General features: G+C 35.0%; 1 protein-coding gene across 5 annotated transcripts in view; it reads right to left on the bottom strand.

Annotated features, from left to right (window-relative positions):
* The window catches only part of LOC149805431 (serine/threonine-protein kinase MRCK alpha-like), a 183,280-nt gene that overhangs the window by 72,204 nt on the left and 90,211 nt on the right, over positions 1-20,865 (bottom strand). For all 5 annotated transcript variants that reach the window (XM_089950010.1, XM_089950011.1, XM_089950013.1 and 2 more), the window contains exons 24-27: positions 19,394-19,464; positions 1,208-1,559; positions 823-894; positions 233-297 (exon numbers count right to left, since the gene is read on the bottom strand). In XM_089950010.1, the coding sequence (XP_089806136.1) occupies positions 233-297; positions 823-894; positions 1,208-1,559; positions 19,394-19,464 (560 nt within the window). The remainder of the gene's footprint in view (positions 1-232; positions 298-822; positions 895-1,207; positions 1,560-19,393; positions 19,465-20,865) is intronic.

Genomic DNA, 20,865 nt, shown 5'->3' with positions numbered 1-20,865 from the left:
AAACTTCACATTGTTTGCAGAGCATCCAGTGAATTTTGTAACTTAGCAATAGTGTGTTAAGACAACTCTTACATATTTTGTATTCACTAAATACTTTATATGGGACACTCAATGGCTACTTGCTACTCCAATATTTAAATATAAAGATCAAAAGCACAAAATTATTCATTCAATCCAGTAGAAAACAGCCTGATAATGGAAAATAAATGATAACTGGAGGTATAAAGCTTACCCGTAGGAAACCCTCATAGGCAGTACCTATTCCTTTATTGACATCGATACCCATGGGCCGCTTGACTGGAATTTAATATTATTAGTTTAACAGCTGCATAATCTATCAGTTCAAGAATACCACCTAGAAATATAATGCACTGAATTCCAAAAAATTTTAAGTGATAAAAAGAATTAATGTAGCCTGTAAACTAGATTTCAAATTGCTAAAAAAATTCCTTGTCATATATACTACCAGATTTTATCAGCATTTCATTATTAGTTATCATAAACCACTGTACGACCTAAAAAAGTTTGTTGCTATGAAAGTAGGTCTCAAAAACTGCAGATCTCAAAGAAATTATTAAAAAGAAATGTATAGTAATTTAATCAAAGATGTTATGCTGCATTAATGATGTTCAAAAATTGACAAGATTGTTGATGATTAGAAAAATGCAATGCAAAAAGGAACATCTATTATTCAGGCACGACTATAAAACAATTATTGATGAAAGAAAGGTCATGTACAACGAACCTTGTCATAAGTAAAATTTTGCCTTAATACACGTGTGCCAGTAATTCAAGAGATTCCCAGTAAAAATATGAACTTACTTTGGTCAGGTGGCACAGGACATACTGGCGGAACCTTGTCCATGCAATGTATGTGACAAGCGTAACTACACTCTGAAAAGCAAAAAATTCAACTTCCAATTTCTCACATGAAAAGCAAGTGATAAGTATCGTACCTGTTTACATCCAGAAAATCATACTCTCTTTGCAGCACAATAAAAAGCAGTGAGTGACATAAATATCTTCATAAAACCTCCTGCTGATGCAGATTTTTTTAAAAAGCAATATCTTGCAAAGAAATAAATAGAATATTTCATGATTTATTACATATCAAAATATGTCACACAAAAATATACACTTCTTTCTTAGACATATTTATATGGGTTTCTCTTTCACACACATGCTTTATCTAACACAGTTATCTTACCTGTACACACAATGCCTTGTCGCTGGACACCAATCATCAGAGATGTACACTGTTGACACCTAACTGGGGAACTAAAATTTTTCATTATATAACTATGACCCTTGGGTTGTGGGGGTGATCTGTTCACTGGTGGGGTGCCAGGCTGAGGAATGAGATGCTGCCCACGTCCCCAGGGCTGGTCATATGGGTCATTTGAGTGGTTCAAGCTGCTACTGGAGATGTTGTCAGGACTGGGCGCCATGGTGCCATCAGGGGTGTCTGGTCTCCGCAGATCTGACCGTGAGTCAGCCTGGGAATCCCCTCTTGATAAGGCATCTTCACTGTCCTCATCTGCCATGCTCTCATTGGATGACTGCAGTAAGAAGAAAAAATGATGTCACCCACCCTTAATTACATATACTTTATTAGTAATTTTACAGTCAAAAATCTATATTTTAAAAAAACTGACCTTAACTGAACAGGCACTACTGAAAAAAAAGGCATAAAACCCTATGTATAACTTTCAAAAGATTCATTTCTGTCCAAATTTGGTTACATTTTAAGACTTGCAAGTTAGAAAATACATAAGGATTATAAATTTAAAAGAGAGAATTCTGATCTGAACATTTTATAGTTTTAAAATGAACATGGCAATCTTACTGTTAAAAAGCTATGTTTACCATAACAGTATAAAAGTACTGACTTGACAAATGAATTTTTTTTTATAACCATAAAACAAGAAGTCTCCATTTTTGTACAGCTCAGCAAGGAAAAACTTTAGCACTTTGCATAATTAAAAAACACTGGCCTTAATGTTGGATGCAGACATATGTACAGACATATATAAAGACATCAAATTTATCACTATATCCAGTTTTCACCAAAGCAGACTTGACAAATACCCTTTTAATTTCCCCATAACAAATTGTAACATTCCACTACAATTATCAATATCTACTTTTATGGTTAAATATCTTTTAAATATGTAAACTGAACCCAATATCCTAACATTTGAAACTTTTTATAACAAAATTGCATCAAATTCATGTTCAATTCTATGAAAGTACGTAAAGTCATATATGTAACTAGAAATACATACCCAAAACAATATCTCTTCATACTAAACAAACATGCTTAAAGCACAATGTGCAACATTGTGTGTGTGTGTGTGATTTGGATTTTTAATGTAGCTGTAATAATTTTTCAGTCACATTGCTACAATGTCTGCAGTATGGCAGTTTATAGTGATGTCTAGCACTGGGGCATCATGCCATAGACGAGTAGCATATGTCCCACCCAGTCACATTATCCTGACACCAGTCCGACCAGTCCTAACACTAACCTCTTAATGTTGAGCGCCAAGTGAGGCAGCTGCTAGTACCATTTTTATAAGTTTTTGGTATGACTTGGCCTGGGATCAAACCCATGACCTCACGCATTCAAGGCGGACACTCTAACCACTAGGCCAGCAGAGTGGTCCGCAACAATCTGTAAAAATGAGGTGAGATGGATTTAAAAATAAACAATCTTGCCAGACATCAATGAACATTTGTAAAGAAAAAGAAAACTGTACAATGTAAAGTTATAAAAGCAGACTAATTAAAAGGTCTGATTTTTGTCTGTGCCTGGGGCTTAACAATCTTATATACCTGTTGACCATTTTACTAAGCAAGTTTGTGCAGAAATGTAAGAAAACCTACATAAACTATCTTACAAACTTTATATCACACAGATTTTACCAATTGTACTATATGTGAATAAAAAAAGTATTTCCAAAGATAAAGGAATAATTAATACGCACAGCCCCTAGCTCATAATTGAATTCATCCAAGGTCTCTGGATGACATAAACCCCCTTACTGACTTTACAGAAAAAGAATGAGAAATTCTGTATCTCAAGAGGTAACAAGCTCAGCCAATCTCATGAGGTAACATGCTCAGCCAAACTCAAGAGGTAACAAGCTCAGCCAATCTCAAGAGGTAACAAGCTCAGCCAATCTCAAGGGGTAACAAGCTCAGCCAATCTCAAGAGGTAACAAGCTCAGCCAATTAGATGCAAAGTATCTCAACAATATGCGCTGATCGCGGCTTTTATAGAATCTGTCTACAACAATGATAAATGGGCTTTAAGTGGAATTTGGTATCCAGAATGGTAAATGGCTTTGCCATGATTACCTAAAAAAAACCACAACAAAAGATGAATATATTTTTGCACAATCAAACTCATCCAACATACTGGTAATATAGGACTATTTAACAAGTCTGATAAACATCAAAGTATAGCTGCTATGGCAAGGACATCCTCAGCCAATCAGATGCTAGGTCATGTCATTAATATGCAATTTTACTCATAATAATACTCAGCCAAGATCTTGATAACATGCCTATTTTGCAACTTTGAAAAAAAATCATTTTTCCACAAAAAAAGTCTTTAGAGCAGTAAATAGACAATCAATAATATGCATTATATATACAGTGTGAACCTGCTATAACGCGCCCTGCGATAAAGCGAATTTGGATATAACATGGCTCCTGAAATTGTATATATTCATTCGCACAGGAAAAAGTATTTTTTTGTTCAAAGTATGTGAAATAGTGTATAAAAATGTATTACCATTTTGGGGAAGAGATCGCATATGAATCTGAATACAATTTTGGCATGGTTCCCAATATTTAAAATACAAGTACATGTATTTTTCTCATACTCGTAAAAATATTTTTATTTAAAGTACGAGAAATAGTATGTAAAACATTTATTATCATCATTTTAGGGAAGAGTTCACATATGAATTTAAATATAATATGATTGTGACGTGGCTTCTGAATTTTAACAATTTCACCAGGTTGTTATGCCAAAATAAACATTATCGGAAATGTTACTTATTACTGATCCATGAGTAAAGCCAGTAAGTCATCTTTGTGATTGTCTCCAATTAATTCTTTTTACAATCATTGCTCAAACAATAGCCAACATGTGTTTTGTCTTTAACTGCATACCCAACCAAGCAGCAGACAATGTGGTGGTTGATAAAAGATTTTCACAATTTAATAAACATAAAAAAATGAAAATTGCCAACATCTTTGCTCAGCTTTGCGGTGTTATTAGATGCAATCAGTTGACCAGTAAATAATGTCCGCTTCATTAGCTGGTCAACTGATTGGGTAAGAAATTGTGCATGCATTCAGCTTTAAAAATTTATAAAAGTGACTCATGACTATTGCATGCCTACTGCACTTAGTTCTTGGGTTTTACATGTGTATGGTGTTTGCTTATGAATTTGTTTTTAATTTCCTATTTTTTTCAAAAATATTTTACCGTTATGGAAAAGCAAGTTCAAAAACATCAAGTTGTTCTCTGCACTTTGTGCAATGATTAGTTTAGTTGTTTTCACATTTTTCTTTTGATATTCATCAAATCTGAAGTAAAAGTTATATGCACACTGAAAGCATGTGTTGATTGTTAATTATTCTTGCTGTAATTGTTCGAACGACTTGGCATACAAGTGTTAATTATTGGAAATTTACAATGGATAAATGTACATGGAAATGCATGAGAATATTTTAGCAGTATGAAATTTGTACAGACACCATTCATAGATCCCGGAATGTAATTAACCATACATGTGCTTCGTCTTTCGTAACCTAATCTTGCTGTTAATTTTTCCCATTGAATTCAGACACATAATAATCTGTGACAAGATTATTGAATAGTTTAAATATGTCTGCAATTTTTGCAATGGAATTACAAGTATTATGGAATAACTGCAAGCCCTCACTGAGCCAATGATGCGTCATTGCATCCTACTGTAGTCCTTAAGAAAATCATTTTAAAAAACTGCGATTTTCCTGGCGATTTGCCAAGCAGTGAAGAATACTACTTGCATTCAACAAAACTGTGTCAGATCCTGATTAGAAAATAAAATGTTTATTGAGTGTAGCCTATGGGCTTTTGCATGGGATAAAAAAGCGAACTGGTATGATTAAGTTCTTTCCAGACTGGTAACTTGTACCAAAAATGAAAATTTCCGAAATAAAGTTTTCAATTATTTTCAGAAAATTCAACATAACATAAAATGATTTTTGAATGTGCAGTGTCCCGATTAATGGTTCCAAAAAAGACACTGATAAAAAAAATTAAAATGCCCCAAAACTTTTCAACTATTTTCAGAAAATTCAACACAACCTATGGTGTTTTTTTATTTTTTCCAGAAATGGATTACCTGCAAGCCCTCACTGAACCAATGATGTGTCATTGCATCCTACTGTAGTCCTTAAGAAAATCATTTTAAACAATTTTGATTTTCCGATATCAATCGGCAAGTAAACAGTTAATACTCTGTTCATGCTATATATTAGACACTAATTCAGACTCAATGATCTGGGACAAAATTACTGAATATTTTAAATCCGTGTGCAATTTTTCAATGGAATTACATGCATTATGGATGAACTATGGCATGATAGTAAACAGTGTTGATAACCTATTCATGATATAATTTGATATGAATGCGCATGTATGTACCAATGAGTTGTTCTCTGGAAAAAAGGAAAATACTGTCAAAACCCCACAATAATGTGACCTCGCTATTAACATGATCCAATTTTTTGGGATCCCAATTATCATGTTCAAGTGGGGTTCCACTGTGCGTGCGTGCGTGTGTGTCTATATATATATATATATATATATATATATATATATATATATATATATAATAATAATAATAATGAGGACTTTGTATAGTGCCTAATCTTTAGAAGCTATAAGCGCTTTACAACATTAGACAACACCTATAAGATAAGAAACATAATAATATTATTACAAAAACAAACAACATGAAATTAGAAAAACATTAAAAAATGAAAAACATGCTGAGAGTATTTCAGGTAGGAAACATTATTAGGTCTTTAAGTTTGTTCTTGCTGTCGAAATAAGTGAGTTTTGAGAGCCCTCTTGAATGTGATCACTGTGTCTTTGTGTCTAAGTTCAGTGGGCAATTCATTCCACGTTGCTGGGCCCTGGTATGCAAAAGAACGCTGTCCATATGACTTTGTTTTCATAGTTGGAATAAAGAGTATACGATTGTCAGAAGAGGAGCATAAGTATCTTGCTGGTGTGTACACATGGGTGAGTCAGATAGGTATGTTGGACTAGAGTCAGACAGTGAAATGTAGCACAGAGAACAAATTTTGTGTTTGATTCTGGATCAAATGGATAGCCAGTGTAGGGTACAGAGCAGCGGGGAGGTGTGCTCTGATTGTGGTACTCTAAGTATGATCCAAGTAGCTGTGTTTTGAACTTTCTGAAGTTTCTGGAGTAGATACTGAGATGAACCAGACAGAATAGAGTTACAATAGTCCAGTCTTGAAAGTACTAATGAACACACAAGTGTTTTAGTGGCATCAACTGAAAGATATTTGCGAATTGAGCTGATGCGTCTCAGCTCAAGATATGCAGCCTTGCTTATGTTCATGACATGTTGGTGCAATGTGAGAGTACTGTCCAGAGTAACACCTATGTTTCATACTGATTGTGTGAATTTAATGTTGGCGTTGCTGATATTTATTATTTGAGGTAAAGGATGTGAATGAGGAAGTCTTTGTGTTGTGATCAGAATGGCCTCATTTTATCATCATTCATCTGCACCTTGTTACATGTCATCCACGATTTCACATCAGAAATGCATCTTTCTACACCTTGGATGGTAGCATCAACTTCAGTTGGGTGGCTAGATTTGCATATTTGGGTGTCATCAGTGTACAATTGGTGAGACACTGGATGATGATCTATGACACTTGAGAGCGACTGAGTGTACAAAATGAAGAGAACAGGTCCAAAAACAGACCCCTGTGGAACACCACAACATAGATCAACTGGGCTGGAGTGTATTCCATTTGCAGATACAATAGGACTTGAACCACAGTAAGGCTGTATCATGAATGCCAAATACATGCTGGAGACGGTGAAGTAATGTATCATGGTCTATTGTGTCAAATGCTGCAGACAAATCAAAGAGGGTGAGGACTGTAACCTTTCCGCTATCCAACGCAGAGAGATTGTCATTAACTACTTTTAGAAGAGTAGTTTCAGTACTGTGGCAAGGGCGATATGCAGATTGTACATTGCTAAAAGGACTGTTTGAATTTAGAAGAGATACAAGCTGGGATAGAACAACCTTTTCTAAGATTTTTGAAATGAATGGGAGATTAGAAACTGGGCGGTAGTTCTTTAAATCGTTATGGTCTAGTGTTGGTTTCTTCAGCAGAGGCTTTACAATGGCAGTTTTGAAAAATGATGGGAATTCCCCTGATGAGAGATATTAATAACATCAATTAGTGAAGGCAATACTGGATCTAAGCACTCAAGCAACAGTGATGTCGGAATCGGATCAAGTTCACATGACTTTGGTGCACTCTTCATCACGATTGTACGTACGAACTCCATAGAGACAGGTTCAAATGCTGCTAATGGTTGCCACTCAAATTCTGTATCCCAACTGTATGGTGACGACGAGTCAATTGAAATTGTGGTGTCAAGCTTATCTCTAATGGTTTGTACTTTGTCACGGAAGAAATTTGCAAACATGTCCGGAAGGTCGACTGGAAAGAGGGTAGTTGGAAGTGGTGTTGATTTGTTCCTTGACATTAGCTTGTTATATATATATAGGCCTCTTTTCTATGTTTGATAAAAATACGATCATAAATGAGTTCTAAAGTGCTGAAAACCTCATATAATTAGATGCAAAATCATCTCATTAATATGTGTGGGCTTGTTCACATTCATCCAAGGTCTTAACAAATGAAGCCTATCTGCCAAGACTGATCAAAACTGGTTTCAAAATAGTCCTTAGTGTGATAACAAGCACTGCTAATCACATGCAAGTTCACCTTGTTAATATGTGTGAATTCCATGCATTATCGAACTCATACAAGAGCTTGTTCAAACAAGTCAATTAATGAAGTAGTTTGATCATGATCAATCAAATATGACTTCCACTGTGGCAACAAGCTAAGCGAATCCTGCTGATCAGTGAACTCATCCAAGATTTAAACCAATATAAATCATGCTTGATCAAAACTCAGTCAGTTATTGCTCTGAGATTAGTAACAGTTCAGCCAAACAAATTCAAGATTACCTCATTAATATGCATCACTCTTGCTCATTAACGAACATGTCCAAGACCTTCTTCTAATATGATTTACTCATTTGAGCCTAAACATGGGAGCTTATAATGGGAAACCAAAGAAAGTTGAGAAGAAAGAGATGTGATGTGATGTGATGTGATTTGAATTTTTAATGTAGCTTTAACAATTTTTCAGTCATATCACTACGACGTCTGTAATGTGGCAGTTTATAGTGATGTCTAGCACTGGGGCATCATGCCGCAGACATGTAGCATGATGTCCCACCCAGTCACATTATCCTGACACCAGGCTGACCAGTCCTAACACTAAACTCTTAATGCTGAGCACCAAGCGAGGCAGCTGTTAGTACCATTTTTATAAGTCTTTGGTATGACTCAGCCGGGGATCGAACCCACGACCTCCCACATCCAAGGCGGACGCTCTAACCATTAGACCACCAGAGCACTGAGAAGAAAGAGATACATTTTGGGACAATAAAAAAGTTTGGAGAAAGATGAACATTCTGAGACAAGTACTCCTCAAAGCGATAACGTGGACTGCTTGAAATGTCCTTCAAGGACTCACCAATACAAGCAGAATCCCATGCAAAGATAGTACACTGAATCACAATGACAATGAGAATAATGGAACAGATGAAAAAAAACCGGGAAACAAAATGAGGTCACTGAAACTATATTCACATCAAACTGCTCAGAACATATCAAACAGTTTGAGCTGTGTTAATAACAAACAACATCCCCTGTAAAGATATGAAACAATATCAAACAAAATCTGAATTATGCAACTGAAAACAAGATAACCACCAATGGCTGGGCAGCCTGACTGGGTAGCAAAATATGAAATTTAGATCAAAGTGACAGTTTTTTCTCTTTGCTGAAGTACTTCTTATGAAACATTTCCATATTAAGTTATGTCTCTCTAAATGCAATAGTGTCTGAGAAAATGACCTAAAGGTAAAACCCAGCCTCAGTGTTGATGTTAGACAGATGGACAATTGAATAAACGAACTACCAGCTAGATATAGTTTATCCATAAACAGGAATTATCTTCTTATATGGGCAAGTCAATGAAGGCAGTGTAAACTTGGCATGAAATCATTATACAACACACACACACACACAACTGATAGGGACAAAGATAACATGTAAGGAGAGAGAGAAAAATAGAGATGCAGATTTACTTCCTGTCACTTCAGAGCATACAAAAGTGAAACTGACAACTTGACATGTACAAACATCTACATAGATTGTCCATTTCTTTATGAATTGGAGACTTTAGAGGGGCCTTTGATTACTCACCTTGCTGACATGTGACATCTACCTGAAAGCCAAATGTGGAGGCAGCTGGCCCAGCAATCTGGGTCAGTACAATACTTGGTGACACAGAAAGGTTTTCATACTTTATAAATAATGGTAACTATAATGGAAGGCAGATCAGCTTCTTCTGTACACTCTTGAAAAGCCTTAAGCCAGGATGCTTTCTGTGAATATTGGGTAGAATTTTGTTGACTGTTTGACTTAAACATTTTTGTTACTTCAATAAAAATGACCATCATGAAAAGTTAGTGTACACCATGATTTGTAAACAACCTGAAAGTTCACATCTGGTCAAGTTCTGAGTAGTTTTTTATTACAAGTTAGTTTAATTTTCTTTTCTTTTTTTCATTTTTGTATTTTTGTAATGCAGTCAAATTCAATGGCAGATTGGCTTAACTTATATGTATTGGCAAGGCCTTCTGACCAGATGATTTTTGGTAAATTTGGGTCAAGCTCTGTTCAGCAGTTTTTCAAAAATTGTTTTAAAGGATTTTATATAAAAAATGTGGCAATATTTATAGGAGATCAGCATCATTTGTAGACCAAAGAGGCCTTCATGCCAGAAAGCAATCTGTCAAATTGGTCAAATTCCATTCAGTGGTTTATAAAAAATAGTTTAACATTTTTTTCTAATTTTTTTGTAGATGCTAGCCATATTTAATGTCCAAGTGGAATCATTTGTTTACATTGGAAGGCTTCCATGCCTGAATGCTTTCTGTCAAATTTGAGCTAATACTGTCCTGTGGTTTTGAGAACAAGTAATATAAAAGTTTTTCTATTATCAGTCATCATAGTCATTTGATTGTGAATTGGCTCATTGTAGAATTTTGAAGGCCTTCATGCACATATGATTTCATATCAGTTTTGGTCAAATTCTGTTCAGCAGCTTAAGAGAGGTCATATAGAGGTTTTCTATTTTTTGTTGTTGTTGTTGTTGTGGGGTTTAATGCCATTTTTCAGCACATGATAGGCTATACATGGTGGCCAGTATTAATGGTGGAGGAAGAACCCAGGAAGAGCCCGAAAGAACCACCGACCCACGAGAAGCTACTGGCAAGCTTTCTCACATACCCACACTGGCTGAATCCGAGACTCAAACCAGCGCAGACAGAGGTGAGATGGCAGTGATCTGTAACGGAGAGCGCTTTACACCACTCAGCCACTAAGGGCCCTCCTTCAAAAGCTGTAAAATCTATTTTTTGTAACAGTGACTATATTTGATGGTAGCTATGTATTACTTGTAAAAACTTACACAAGTGCTTTAAGCAAAAGAACTTTCACTTAGATTCGGTACAAATTTTAAGAGCATTTTTATTTAAAAGTCATTAAAAAAACTTTTCTATTTTTAGTAATTACTGATAATGCTTTCCATAAAATTTAATGGAATTCCATAAGACTGTTTTGAAAAAAAACAATTTAAAGTTGACCCCATGATCAATCCACTGCTGTAAAACAAACAAACTTTAATCCAAGATCAAAAGGTTTCACAATTATATCATAGAAATGAAATATCTTAGCTTCACAATGATTCATCAAAAGTATGAAGAAAATCAAATTTAAGCAAAAAATAAAACTTTAACCAAGATAAGAACACAAATTTTCTGTGACTGTCAGAAGAGGCAAGCAAGCATGTTAAGAACGAAATGCTTTATTTGTCATAATAATTTAAGCCAAGTACAAACAAAATCCATTGATGGGTTTAGGAATGATAAGCAAATGAAATATACTTCCACCAAACTTAAATGCAAATTTTCTATGACTGATCTTAACTTCAAGGTAACTGGGGGTAAGATGCCAAATACAATTAAAATTTATCAAGAGGTTTAAGAAAAATGAGCAAATGAAGAAATGTCAACCAAAACCTTAATCCAAATTTTCCATATGACCATGACCCTATATTTACACTACTACCTTTTAATTTATATACATTTTACACAATTTTAAAATTTTACCTTTTGACTTTTATCTTGAAGTACTTTAGGCTTTCATATTTGTTTGGAAGTATTTATTTTCATACAAGTTTGTTTGTGTAATTCATTATATTTAGATTTATAGAATTTTACATTTACTTGTTGTGCTGCTGTGCAACATTCATAAATATCCATTGAAAAAGAAGCAAGTTATAGAATGAAATGTTTTAACCTCATAACGATCATAGTAAGAATGATGAGAATCTATCTAGGAGGTTTAAGAAATATTGCACAAAGTTTTAAACAAAAACCTTAATGAACTCTTGATGACAACAATGCTCTAACCATCAGAAAAGTGACTTGCCTAATAATGTGGGCTCAACATAAAGATTGTCTCGGTTGGTACATTATCAAAATGTTTCTTAATTGAGTTCACATCATAAGACTTGTCTTCCACAGGGTGGAAGTCTACATTTGCATCACAAAACCTGCGTACCATGGGTTCAAAGAATATATACTAGACAAAAAGGTGTTCCAATGATGAATCAGAATCATCTGGACCAACTTGAAACATCTTCATACCAGTATGCTGTCAAATTTGGTCAAATTTTGTTGGTGGTCTTGGAGAAAAAAAATCATCTAAATATTTTCTATTTTAGTAACTTGTCAGACTTGATGGTGAAGCAGCATAATTTGTAAAAACTTGAAAGTCTTCATACCAGAAAATTCTGAAAATACTTTTTGTCAACTTTAGACACGTTCTGTTCAGTGGTTTTTGAAAATTTTTATTTCAAGTGTTTTCTATTTTAATTAACATTAGTCAGATTTTGATTTCAAATGAGCAAAACATCGTACAAATTTGAAAGCTCTTTATACATGGATGATCCATGCCAGGTTCGGATGAAAATGGTCGAGCAGTTTTTCTGAATTTGTTAAAACCAGCAATTGTAGACAGATAACAGACGATAGGCCATAAGTAAACTCAACTGGCCTTATGGCTAGCTAAGGTAAAAATGACAAAGACTTAAATGTGATTAGCAGATCAGTTTTCCCCACATGCTACCCAAGTGTTCTTATTAACAAAATTTGCAAGCAGGACACAGCTGATCAACATGAACCTAGTGATAAAGTACTGCATAGCACTTATATTTGGAGATGTTTAAACACGGCAATAATGGCAAAATATGCAAATAGCAACAAACTTGAACTTCATGAATACTGCAAAGTTCAGTTACACTGACATGCAGGGATGAAATCAAGGATATTTTAAGACAGATCTGACAAAATGTTTTGGATCCATTTGACCTTTCTTTCAGGAAAAATATGTGAGCCCATTTTCCGTTTTTATGGGTCCAAGGATGCATCTAATTCTGAAATTTCAGGGGTCTGGTTCAGCAGACTAGAAGTAAAATTACATTTAACATTAGAAGTTAACAGTCCTGTTTGAAAATGATGAGTAAGCCTCCTTAAATGAGATTACCATCCTTCAATGTGCTGTCCCTTCATAAAACACTTTTCTTTTTTTTTCAACGATTATAATGCATTATGTATCTTTATTCTCAAAATTAGTTGATAACACTGCAATCAAGTTACGAAAACTCTTTCACCACAAAGCAAACGATTCCATTTTATTTATTGCTGATGCAATCTTGTAACAAACTGATTTCTTCTCTGAGCAAACAGAGAGAGAATGCATTCAAGCACAAACCAGTCTGACTGTAGGAAAAGGTCAAATTCAACCAGTGTACAAAAAAAAAAAAAAAAACCATGGAATGTGTAACAGTTGGCCAATGGGTATGAAAATGCATGCACTCCAACTAAAAACTGGCCATGATGCTTGTATTGAGGATATCCAATAGCCAGTGGGTAAAATAATGTGCATCAATAGAATGAAGCAGTTTCTGAGATGCATATGCACACTTAATGCCATCCCTGACATGCAAACTTTTGGCCAGGGCTGTACCAAAAAAACCCACTGCCAACATGTCCATTCTGTAAAACCTACTAAATCTGGCACTGTTGATACAAGTGCTATACAGTGCCGTGAAATCAAACATTCTTCAGAAGGTGCTGTGAGTAAACAAGAATACAGTGCAAATTATTTCATCAAAAACTCTACATAATTTTCTTTTTCCATTTGTTACAGAAACCTTATTTTCAGATGAAGCAGATACACAAAACTGAAGCATATATACTTAATATCCAGGTAACATTTTATAAAACATCATAAAACTCATAATCCAAACAAAATTCAACTCTTTTGACAGAAATTTCTTGTTCATTCTAGGATTAAGGCAAAAAGATATCACAGGAAAATTTTTTTTAAGTCCTTAAGGGGATGAGGAGAAAAGTCAGTTTTCTCCCAACTGTATTTATCTCTGTCATCTGTGATAATCTCAAAGCCTTACTCAAAAATATCACTACATGTCAAATGATAAGAAACATATATGCAGGCATTGCTAGAGAAGCAAGATAAAGCAAGTCCGAGTTATCCAAGCAAAGGATTCTATTTATTTATTCCACTTTTGTTTTAAAGGAATGAAATAATCTTTCTATTAGACTGATTGATGATTTTTCTTTCTCCTCAAAAACAAAGATACTATTTACAAAAATGGAACGATTTTGTTTTTTGAGTCAGCCTTATTTTATGTAGGGAATGTATAGTGTTGTGAATGTCATTCGTGTATATCCTGTATATCCATACATCACACATGTACATACAGTTTCCAATGTCAGTCTGTATGTCGTGCATATTCTGTACATCCATACATCACACATGTACATACAGAGTTTCCAATGTCAGTCTGTATGTCGTGCATATCCTGTATATCCATACATCACACAGGTACATACAGAGTTTCCAATGTCAGTCTGTATGTCGTGCATATCCTGCATATCCATACATAGTTTCAAATGTCAGTCTGTATTTCGTGTATATCCTGCATATCCATACATCACACATGTACATACAGAGTTTCCAGTGTCAGTCTGTATGTCATGCATATCCTGCATATCCATACATCACACATGTACATACAGAGTTTCCAATGTCAGTCTGTATGTCGTGTATATCCTGCATATCCATACATCACACATGTACATACAGTTTCCAATGTCAGTCTGTATGTCGTGCATATTCTGTACATCCATACATCACACATGTACATACAGAGTTTCCAATGTCAGTCTGTATGTCGTGTATATCCTGCATATCCATACATCACACACGTACATACAGAGTTTCCAATGTCAGTCTGTATGTCGTGCATATCCTGCATATCCATACATTACACATGTACAGAGTTTCCAATGTCAGTCTGTATGTCGTGCATATCCTGCATATCCATACATCACACATGTACATACAGAGTTTCCAATGTCAGTCTGTATGTCGTGCATATCCTGCATATCCATACATCACACATGTACATACAGAGTTTCCAAATTCAGTCTGTATGTCATGTATATCCTGCATATCTATATATCACACATGTACATACAGTTTCCAATGTCAGTCTGTATGTCATGTATATCCTGCATATCCATACATCACACATGTACATACAGAGTTTCCAATGTCAGTCTGTATGTCATGCATATCCTGAATATCCATACATCACACATGTACATACAGAGTTTCCAATGTCAGTCGGCAAGAATGTCATGCATATCATGTACATCCATACATGTTATCACCCTAATGGTGTTTTATAGAAAGCGTGTATTTTTATTTCATGATTACAGTCTAGATTTAATACATTCATAATTACACTCTAGTCTTGATACCCTAACTTCTGTTTATCAAGTCATTATTTAATGCCAAGAGATTGATAGTACTGATTTAATGCATGCATGAAGTCTAAATTTCCTTTTTTAAACTGGAGTGAGGGCTCTCTGCCATTTTCAGTTCTAAAATTGACTCTGTTTCATGAGCACTATTTTAGACAGATTAAAAAGATAATTACTGGAGCTGGGGGAAAAAAAGTTTTACCAATAGCTCTAAACCATCCTTCTATATCCATACAGTGCATTAGATATGAAAAGAAAGGGACAAACAGCATTTGGTACACTTAGGAAATATCACTGCACAACACTGATTTTCTTTTCCTAGCTTACCAGTTTTGGGGGTTTCTGGAAGTGAGAAGACATTATCAAATCAGAGAGTGTGAAAGAGAAAATGGGAGAACAAAATCAACATACTTACACACTTCTATACCCACATGGTGTACAAACATATTTGTATGAAAAAAAAAGGAGTACCACGTGTTAAAATAAAAAGTGACAAAAAAGTTGTAAATATAAGGCAGTGTATAAAGCTCTGACAAAAACTGACGCTTATTTGTATGCACCTGACCTGAGTGAAATTTTTGTAATAAAATAGTAAATGATGTCTAAGAAATATGTGACTCAAACAGATAATGAGCATGCAATCTATGGCATTTCATGACATGGCAATGTAAACTCCATATTGCTTCTTCCAGAAAAAACAAAGAACCAGAGATACATAGCTCACCTCCATGAAGCCTTTACAGTCTTCAACAATCTTGATATTGAAATGTTGGATCCTTTTGAAACAAGATTGTTTTCCAATTTTTTGTTTCCTTACATTTAACTTAATTTTTAATTGCCACTTTGTAGCTAGTAATGTTCCAACATACCATTACATCATATATATGACTGGGAATAAAAAACAATACAATCAGAAAGAACATTTTTTCGCATTTATATCAATGTAAACATACAATAATGAGTTGATAAAAACCCAATTTTGTTTTGTTTTAAAAAAAATATTTGTCATGAAAATCTACTTCGGAAGCTAGAATCACTGTCATTGCCCAAAACAGAACTTGCAGGGTGAAAGTCATAGGCTTCTGGTAGCCTTGGAGTGACATCCTGTATTAGAAGCATAGTTCATGCATCAATAATTACCTTGATTAGCCACTATAGCTGAGGCTTCACATGAAAGGCATGCAGTCATATCATCTAATTCCTATACTAATTCAAATGTACCAAACACAGTTAACCTCCTGAAAGTAACCTATCACAATATAGATTGTATTAATATGGAATATTAACCAATGAATAACCACATTCATTCCAACTACAGTAGTCATAAAATGGTCTTCTGAGTATGCTAGGTTGTATACGGAATGGAAGATTCTGTTTGGTCAGGAGTTAATCACAAATACTGAATCTATGTTAGTGAAGTTTACAATGTAGGTCATTTGTAGGTCAGTTGTAATGGTGCAGTATTATCAGAAATGCATTAAATTATCAAGTCCCGAGCTGAAACTAAACAGCACCCAAAAATTTCATAAAAATCATTGAAGCATGAAATACAGATTAATAGACAACATTTTTGCAACAAGGGTGTAGTACTCATCAAGCTCCATGGCTTTATCAAGTTTCATGGTTCTAGTTAGGATAGTATGCATACAGCTTGCTAATACATGCCATAGTAAACTTTAAGTAAGTGCTGTCATAGAGATGCATCTGATCATCACTTTCACGAATTTGGTATGAACAGTAGCTGAAAAATGAACAGGTTTAAACCTATTTTGCAGCACTTGAGAGGCTATACATAGTGGCCAGAATATCTAGTGAAAGAAGAGCTTGGGGAAAAGTCAGGGAAGAACCACTGACCCATGGTAAGCAACTAGCAAGCTTTCTCACATAACGACTATGGCCAAGCCCACGACTAAAATGCAAGATAGAGCTAAGATAGCAGTGATCCGTAAAGGCAAGTGCACTAGACCAGTTTGTTACCTGGGGCCCCTATTTTAGATAGCAGTGATCTGTAAAGGCAAGCGCACTAGACCAGTTGGTTACCCGGGGCCCCTATTTAAGATAGCAATGATCTGTAAAGGCAAGCACACTAGACCAGTTGGTTACCCGGGGCCCCTATTTAAGATAGGAGAGTATGTACATAGCTTGCAAACAAATCCCTATGTGATCATAAGCTAAAAGCAAAAGCTTAACTTATGAAAGTACAATGTGAAATGTAAGCCAATTACCCTTTTTTATACTTAGAGATATGCATGTAATCATTTATTTCAAGAACTGAAGCTAAAAGACAAAATATTACACAAAACTAGTGAAGCATGAAATAAGTCTCACAGTGACCTACTTGTGCAGTTCTCATCAAAATACATTCCTGCACTAAGTTTCATGATATCAAGTTTAATAGTATGTATACAAAGTGCATAAACTACCAGCAAATACTGAAACCAAACCAGTAAATTGGGTTCACTCAATAAACTTTGAAATGTAGGTCACACTTTCCATTGTTGTAAGGGTGTGACACTAAACTCTGTATATAATCATTGAGTTTAATGACTCATGCATGAACATTAAAACATGAATTTAATTAGTCAATGATGCATGAAATATGGCAATGACCAATATTTTTAATGGGGGTATAGCACACATCAGGAATATCCTCTCATCAAATTTCACGATTCCAGGCATGAAAGTTGTTTTTACAGTATGCAAAATACCAAAGCATGCAAAAACCTAACCAAAAATATACAAGTACTGTACATGTATGCACAAAGTTAGACTCTTTAGCCGACTCCCTGGGAGCTGGTGCTATGAACTGTTGCCTATGACCTAGAAGAATGATTCAGCTGTAGAGAAAATGTATAGACGTATATGCTTTTGCCTGTGTGGATACCAAGGGCAATACAGTGGTTTAGAACAAATACTCTACTTTACAGAGGTGAGCTAAAATAAATCCTCGTCTCTATTAGCATCATGATGAAACATAATTTCATGGCATTTAGGACCTTTTCATTACAAATTTTGTTATTTTACTGACGTTTAGTTTTAGACTCTGTTCTGTACCTCTTGTATATACTTCTTTCCCTTTTCCCCTTTCAGATAATAGTAAAAAAGCAGAGAGATATTTTTTGATGAAGTTATTACACTGATGTTTATGGAAAATCAGACTTAATTTTATACACAGAACTAGATTTACAATTGTAAAACAATAATGCCTCACTGCAGACTAAAATTTCAAATTTGTTCTAACATCTTTCAAAATCTGAAAATTGCTACATATGCATACAAAAAAACCTCGTGAATTTCATTTGTTTACTGCATGTGATTTGTATGTGTGTTGCATTTAACAAATCTTCCAGTTTCTAAAGTCTAATACATTTAAGGGTATATCTTTAATCTTACCTTTTAGAGCAGGTGGTTAAAAAAAATCATTAGTCATTGCTGATCACAGTTCGGTATTCACACATGTACCATGTGCCATCAACTGCAAACAGCATAAACCCAAATCTGCTGTCACCTGATGCAGCAGAAGATCAGGGCTCTATGATGTTTGCCCAAAGTCTCAAGTGAACAGCTTAGACCCTGTTCTGTTGTAGTCTGTTATGCCATGTCAGTTCTAGGTCTACAATGTTTGTTCAAATACTCGAGTGGCACATCCTAGACCCTATTCTGCTGCTACATCAGATATGGGTTTATGCTGAACAAACCTGGATGCACATTCTGTACATGCAAATATGGTCTGGTCTGGTGTTTAATGGCACATCAACACATGAAGCTTATTTAGTGCCAGAGAATCACCATTGTTGCTGACCTGAGCTGATCTGATGGTAGGGTTTAAACCTGCACACCTCTGGTCCTGAGGATTACATGCTAACAACTGAGCCCTGCAGGTCCTAACATGTGAATACATTAAGTGAAATGCAAGACAACATATGATATAGAACTTTAATTTTGGGATTCACTTTATCATTCAGTAATTGTTTCACCTGACTCCATATGGCATTAATTATATCTACCTTTATAATCTGTACACTTAAATACAAAGCAATGTCTACTTACATCATTTAATATTGAAAAATGGCCTTTGAAAAAGCTCATAAGAGAGTTGGATTCATGTTGGTCACTTTGCCCTGAAAGAAAAACAAAAATAAAATAAAAATGAAAATAAAATTAACACAATTGTCACACTTCACAAAAAAGACCCAAAAATGATGTCCATTTGATATAGTAAATGAATATTTCATTCAATTCTAACTTGCTTGTTTTTATCTTTAAACTAGCAAGTCCCTTCAAGTAAAGAGATTGTAAATAACTGATTATCAGATGAAATAACTAAACATTGTGAGGTGCCAGCATAATGATTTCCAATTAACAACAAGTACCTGCTGTTTAAAGCATTATCCATCAAATACAACAGAATATGCTCTTACTGTCCCTGAACATCTCTCTTTAATGGTACAACTGTCAACAGGGCATGAACTACAATATCCTAACCTGTACACTAAAAGCGGAGTTTTAAATGGACTATGCTTTCTGTGCATGTATCAAGTCACCATGTGTTTGAATGTTGTGATGTTCCTTCTCTAAAGGCAGAATAAAGAATATCCAAATGTTCTCTGAATTGCTGAGATCTAGTGATCAAGAGGAAAATGATAAACAGGGAATAGGATTTCTCATTTTCCAGTGAAAGTCTCTTTGGATAGGTGTGTTGGCAAATTATCGTTCTGATATATCCACTGCCTATTCAAAAAGATTTCTACTACAACTGGACACTTATTTTCTTCATGGAATTTAATATCATTGAATGAATTTACGTTATTATGAATTTCACTAACTGAATCTATGCTACTACTGCAAATGCATCCGCAAAAAATTGCCATCTACCAAGTGCTGCTATTATAATGTGATTCGAGTCCAAGGATTCTGGTTTGTGTGCGTGTGATTTGGATTTTTAACGTAGCTTTAACAATTTTATCACTACGATGTCTGCAGTGTGGCAGTTTATAGTGATGTCTAGCACTGAGGCATCATGCCGCAGACACGTAGCATGATGTTCCACCCAGTCACATTATCCTGACACCAGGCCAACCAGTCCTAACACTAAACCTCTTAATACTGAGCGCCAAGTAAGTCAGCTGTTAGTATGATTTTTGTAAGTCTTTGGTATGACTCGGTCTGGGATCAAACCCTTGACCTCCCGCATCCGAGGTGTACACTCTAACCACTAGGCCACCAGGGCAGTCACTCTGGTTTAAATCTCTCCTCTTACATACACATATCAATTTTTACAAACAGCATGTCAAAGATAATAATTTCAACCCCCAAGCACACTGATGTCCATCAAATATAAACATCTGCACCAATATGCCTGACTTGTAACTTTTTATGAAACTGAAATGATAATGTTCTTGCCAAATGAAGTTCTGTTAAAATCTTCTGCACTCTATCTCTCTTGAATCATATGCTTCAATAATGGTCTTGATATAGAAGAGATAACTCTATTGCATAAATCTACAATAGATTGTCAATGA

Source organism: Sinohyriopsis cumingii, chromosome 2, assembly GCF_028554795.1.
Source record: "Sinohyriopsis cumingii isolate HCF-2022 chromosome 2, ASM2855479v2, whole genome shotgun sequence".
NCBI classification, from domain to species: domain Eukaryota; kingdom Metazoa; phylum Mollusca; class Bivalvia; order Unionida; family Unionidae; genus Sinohyriopsis; species Sinohyriopsis cumingii.
Note: the sequence above shows the minus strand (reverse complement) of the source record. Positions and strands in the feature narration are given on the sequence as shown.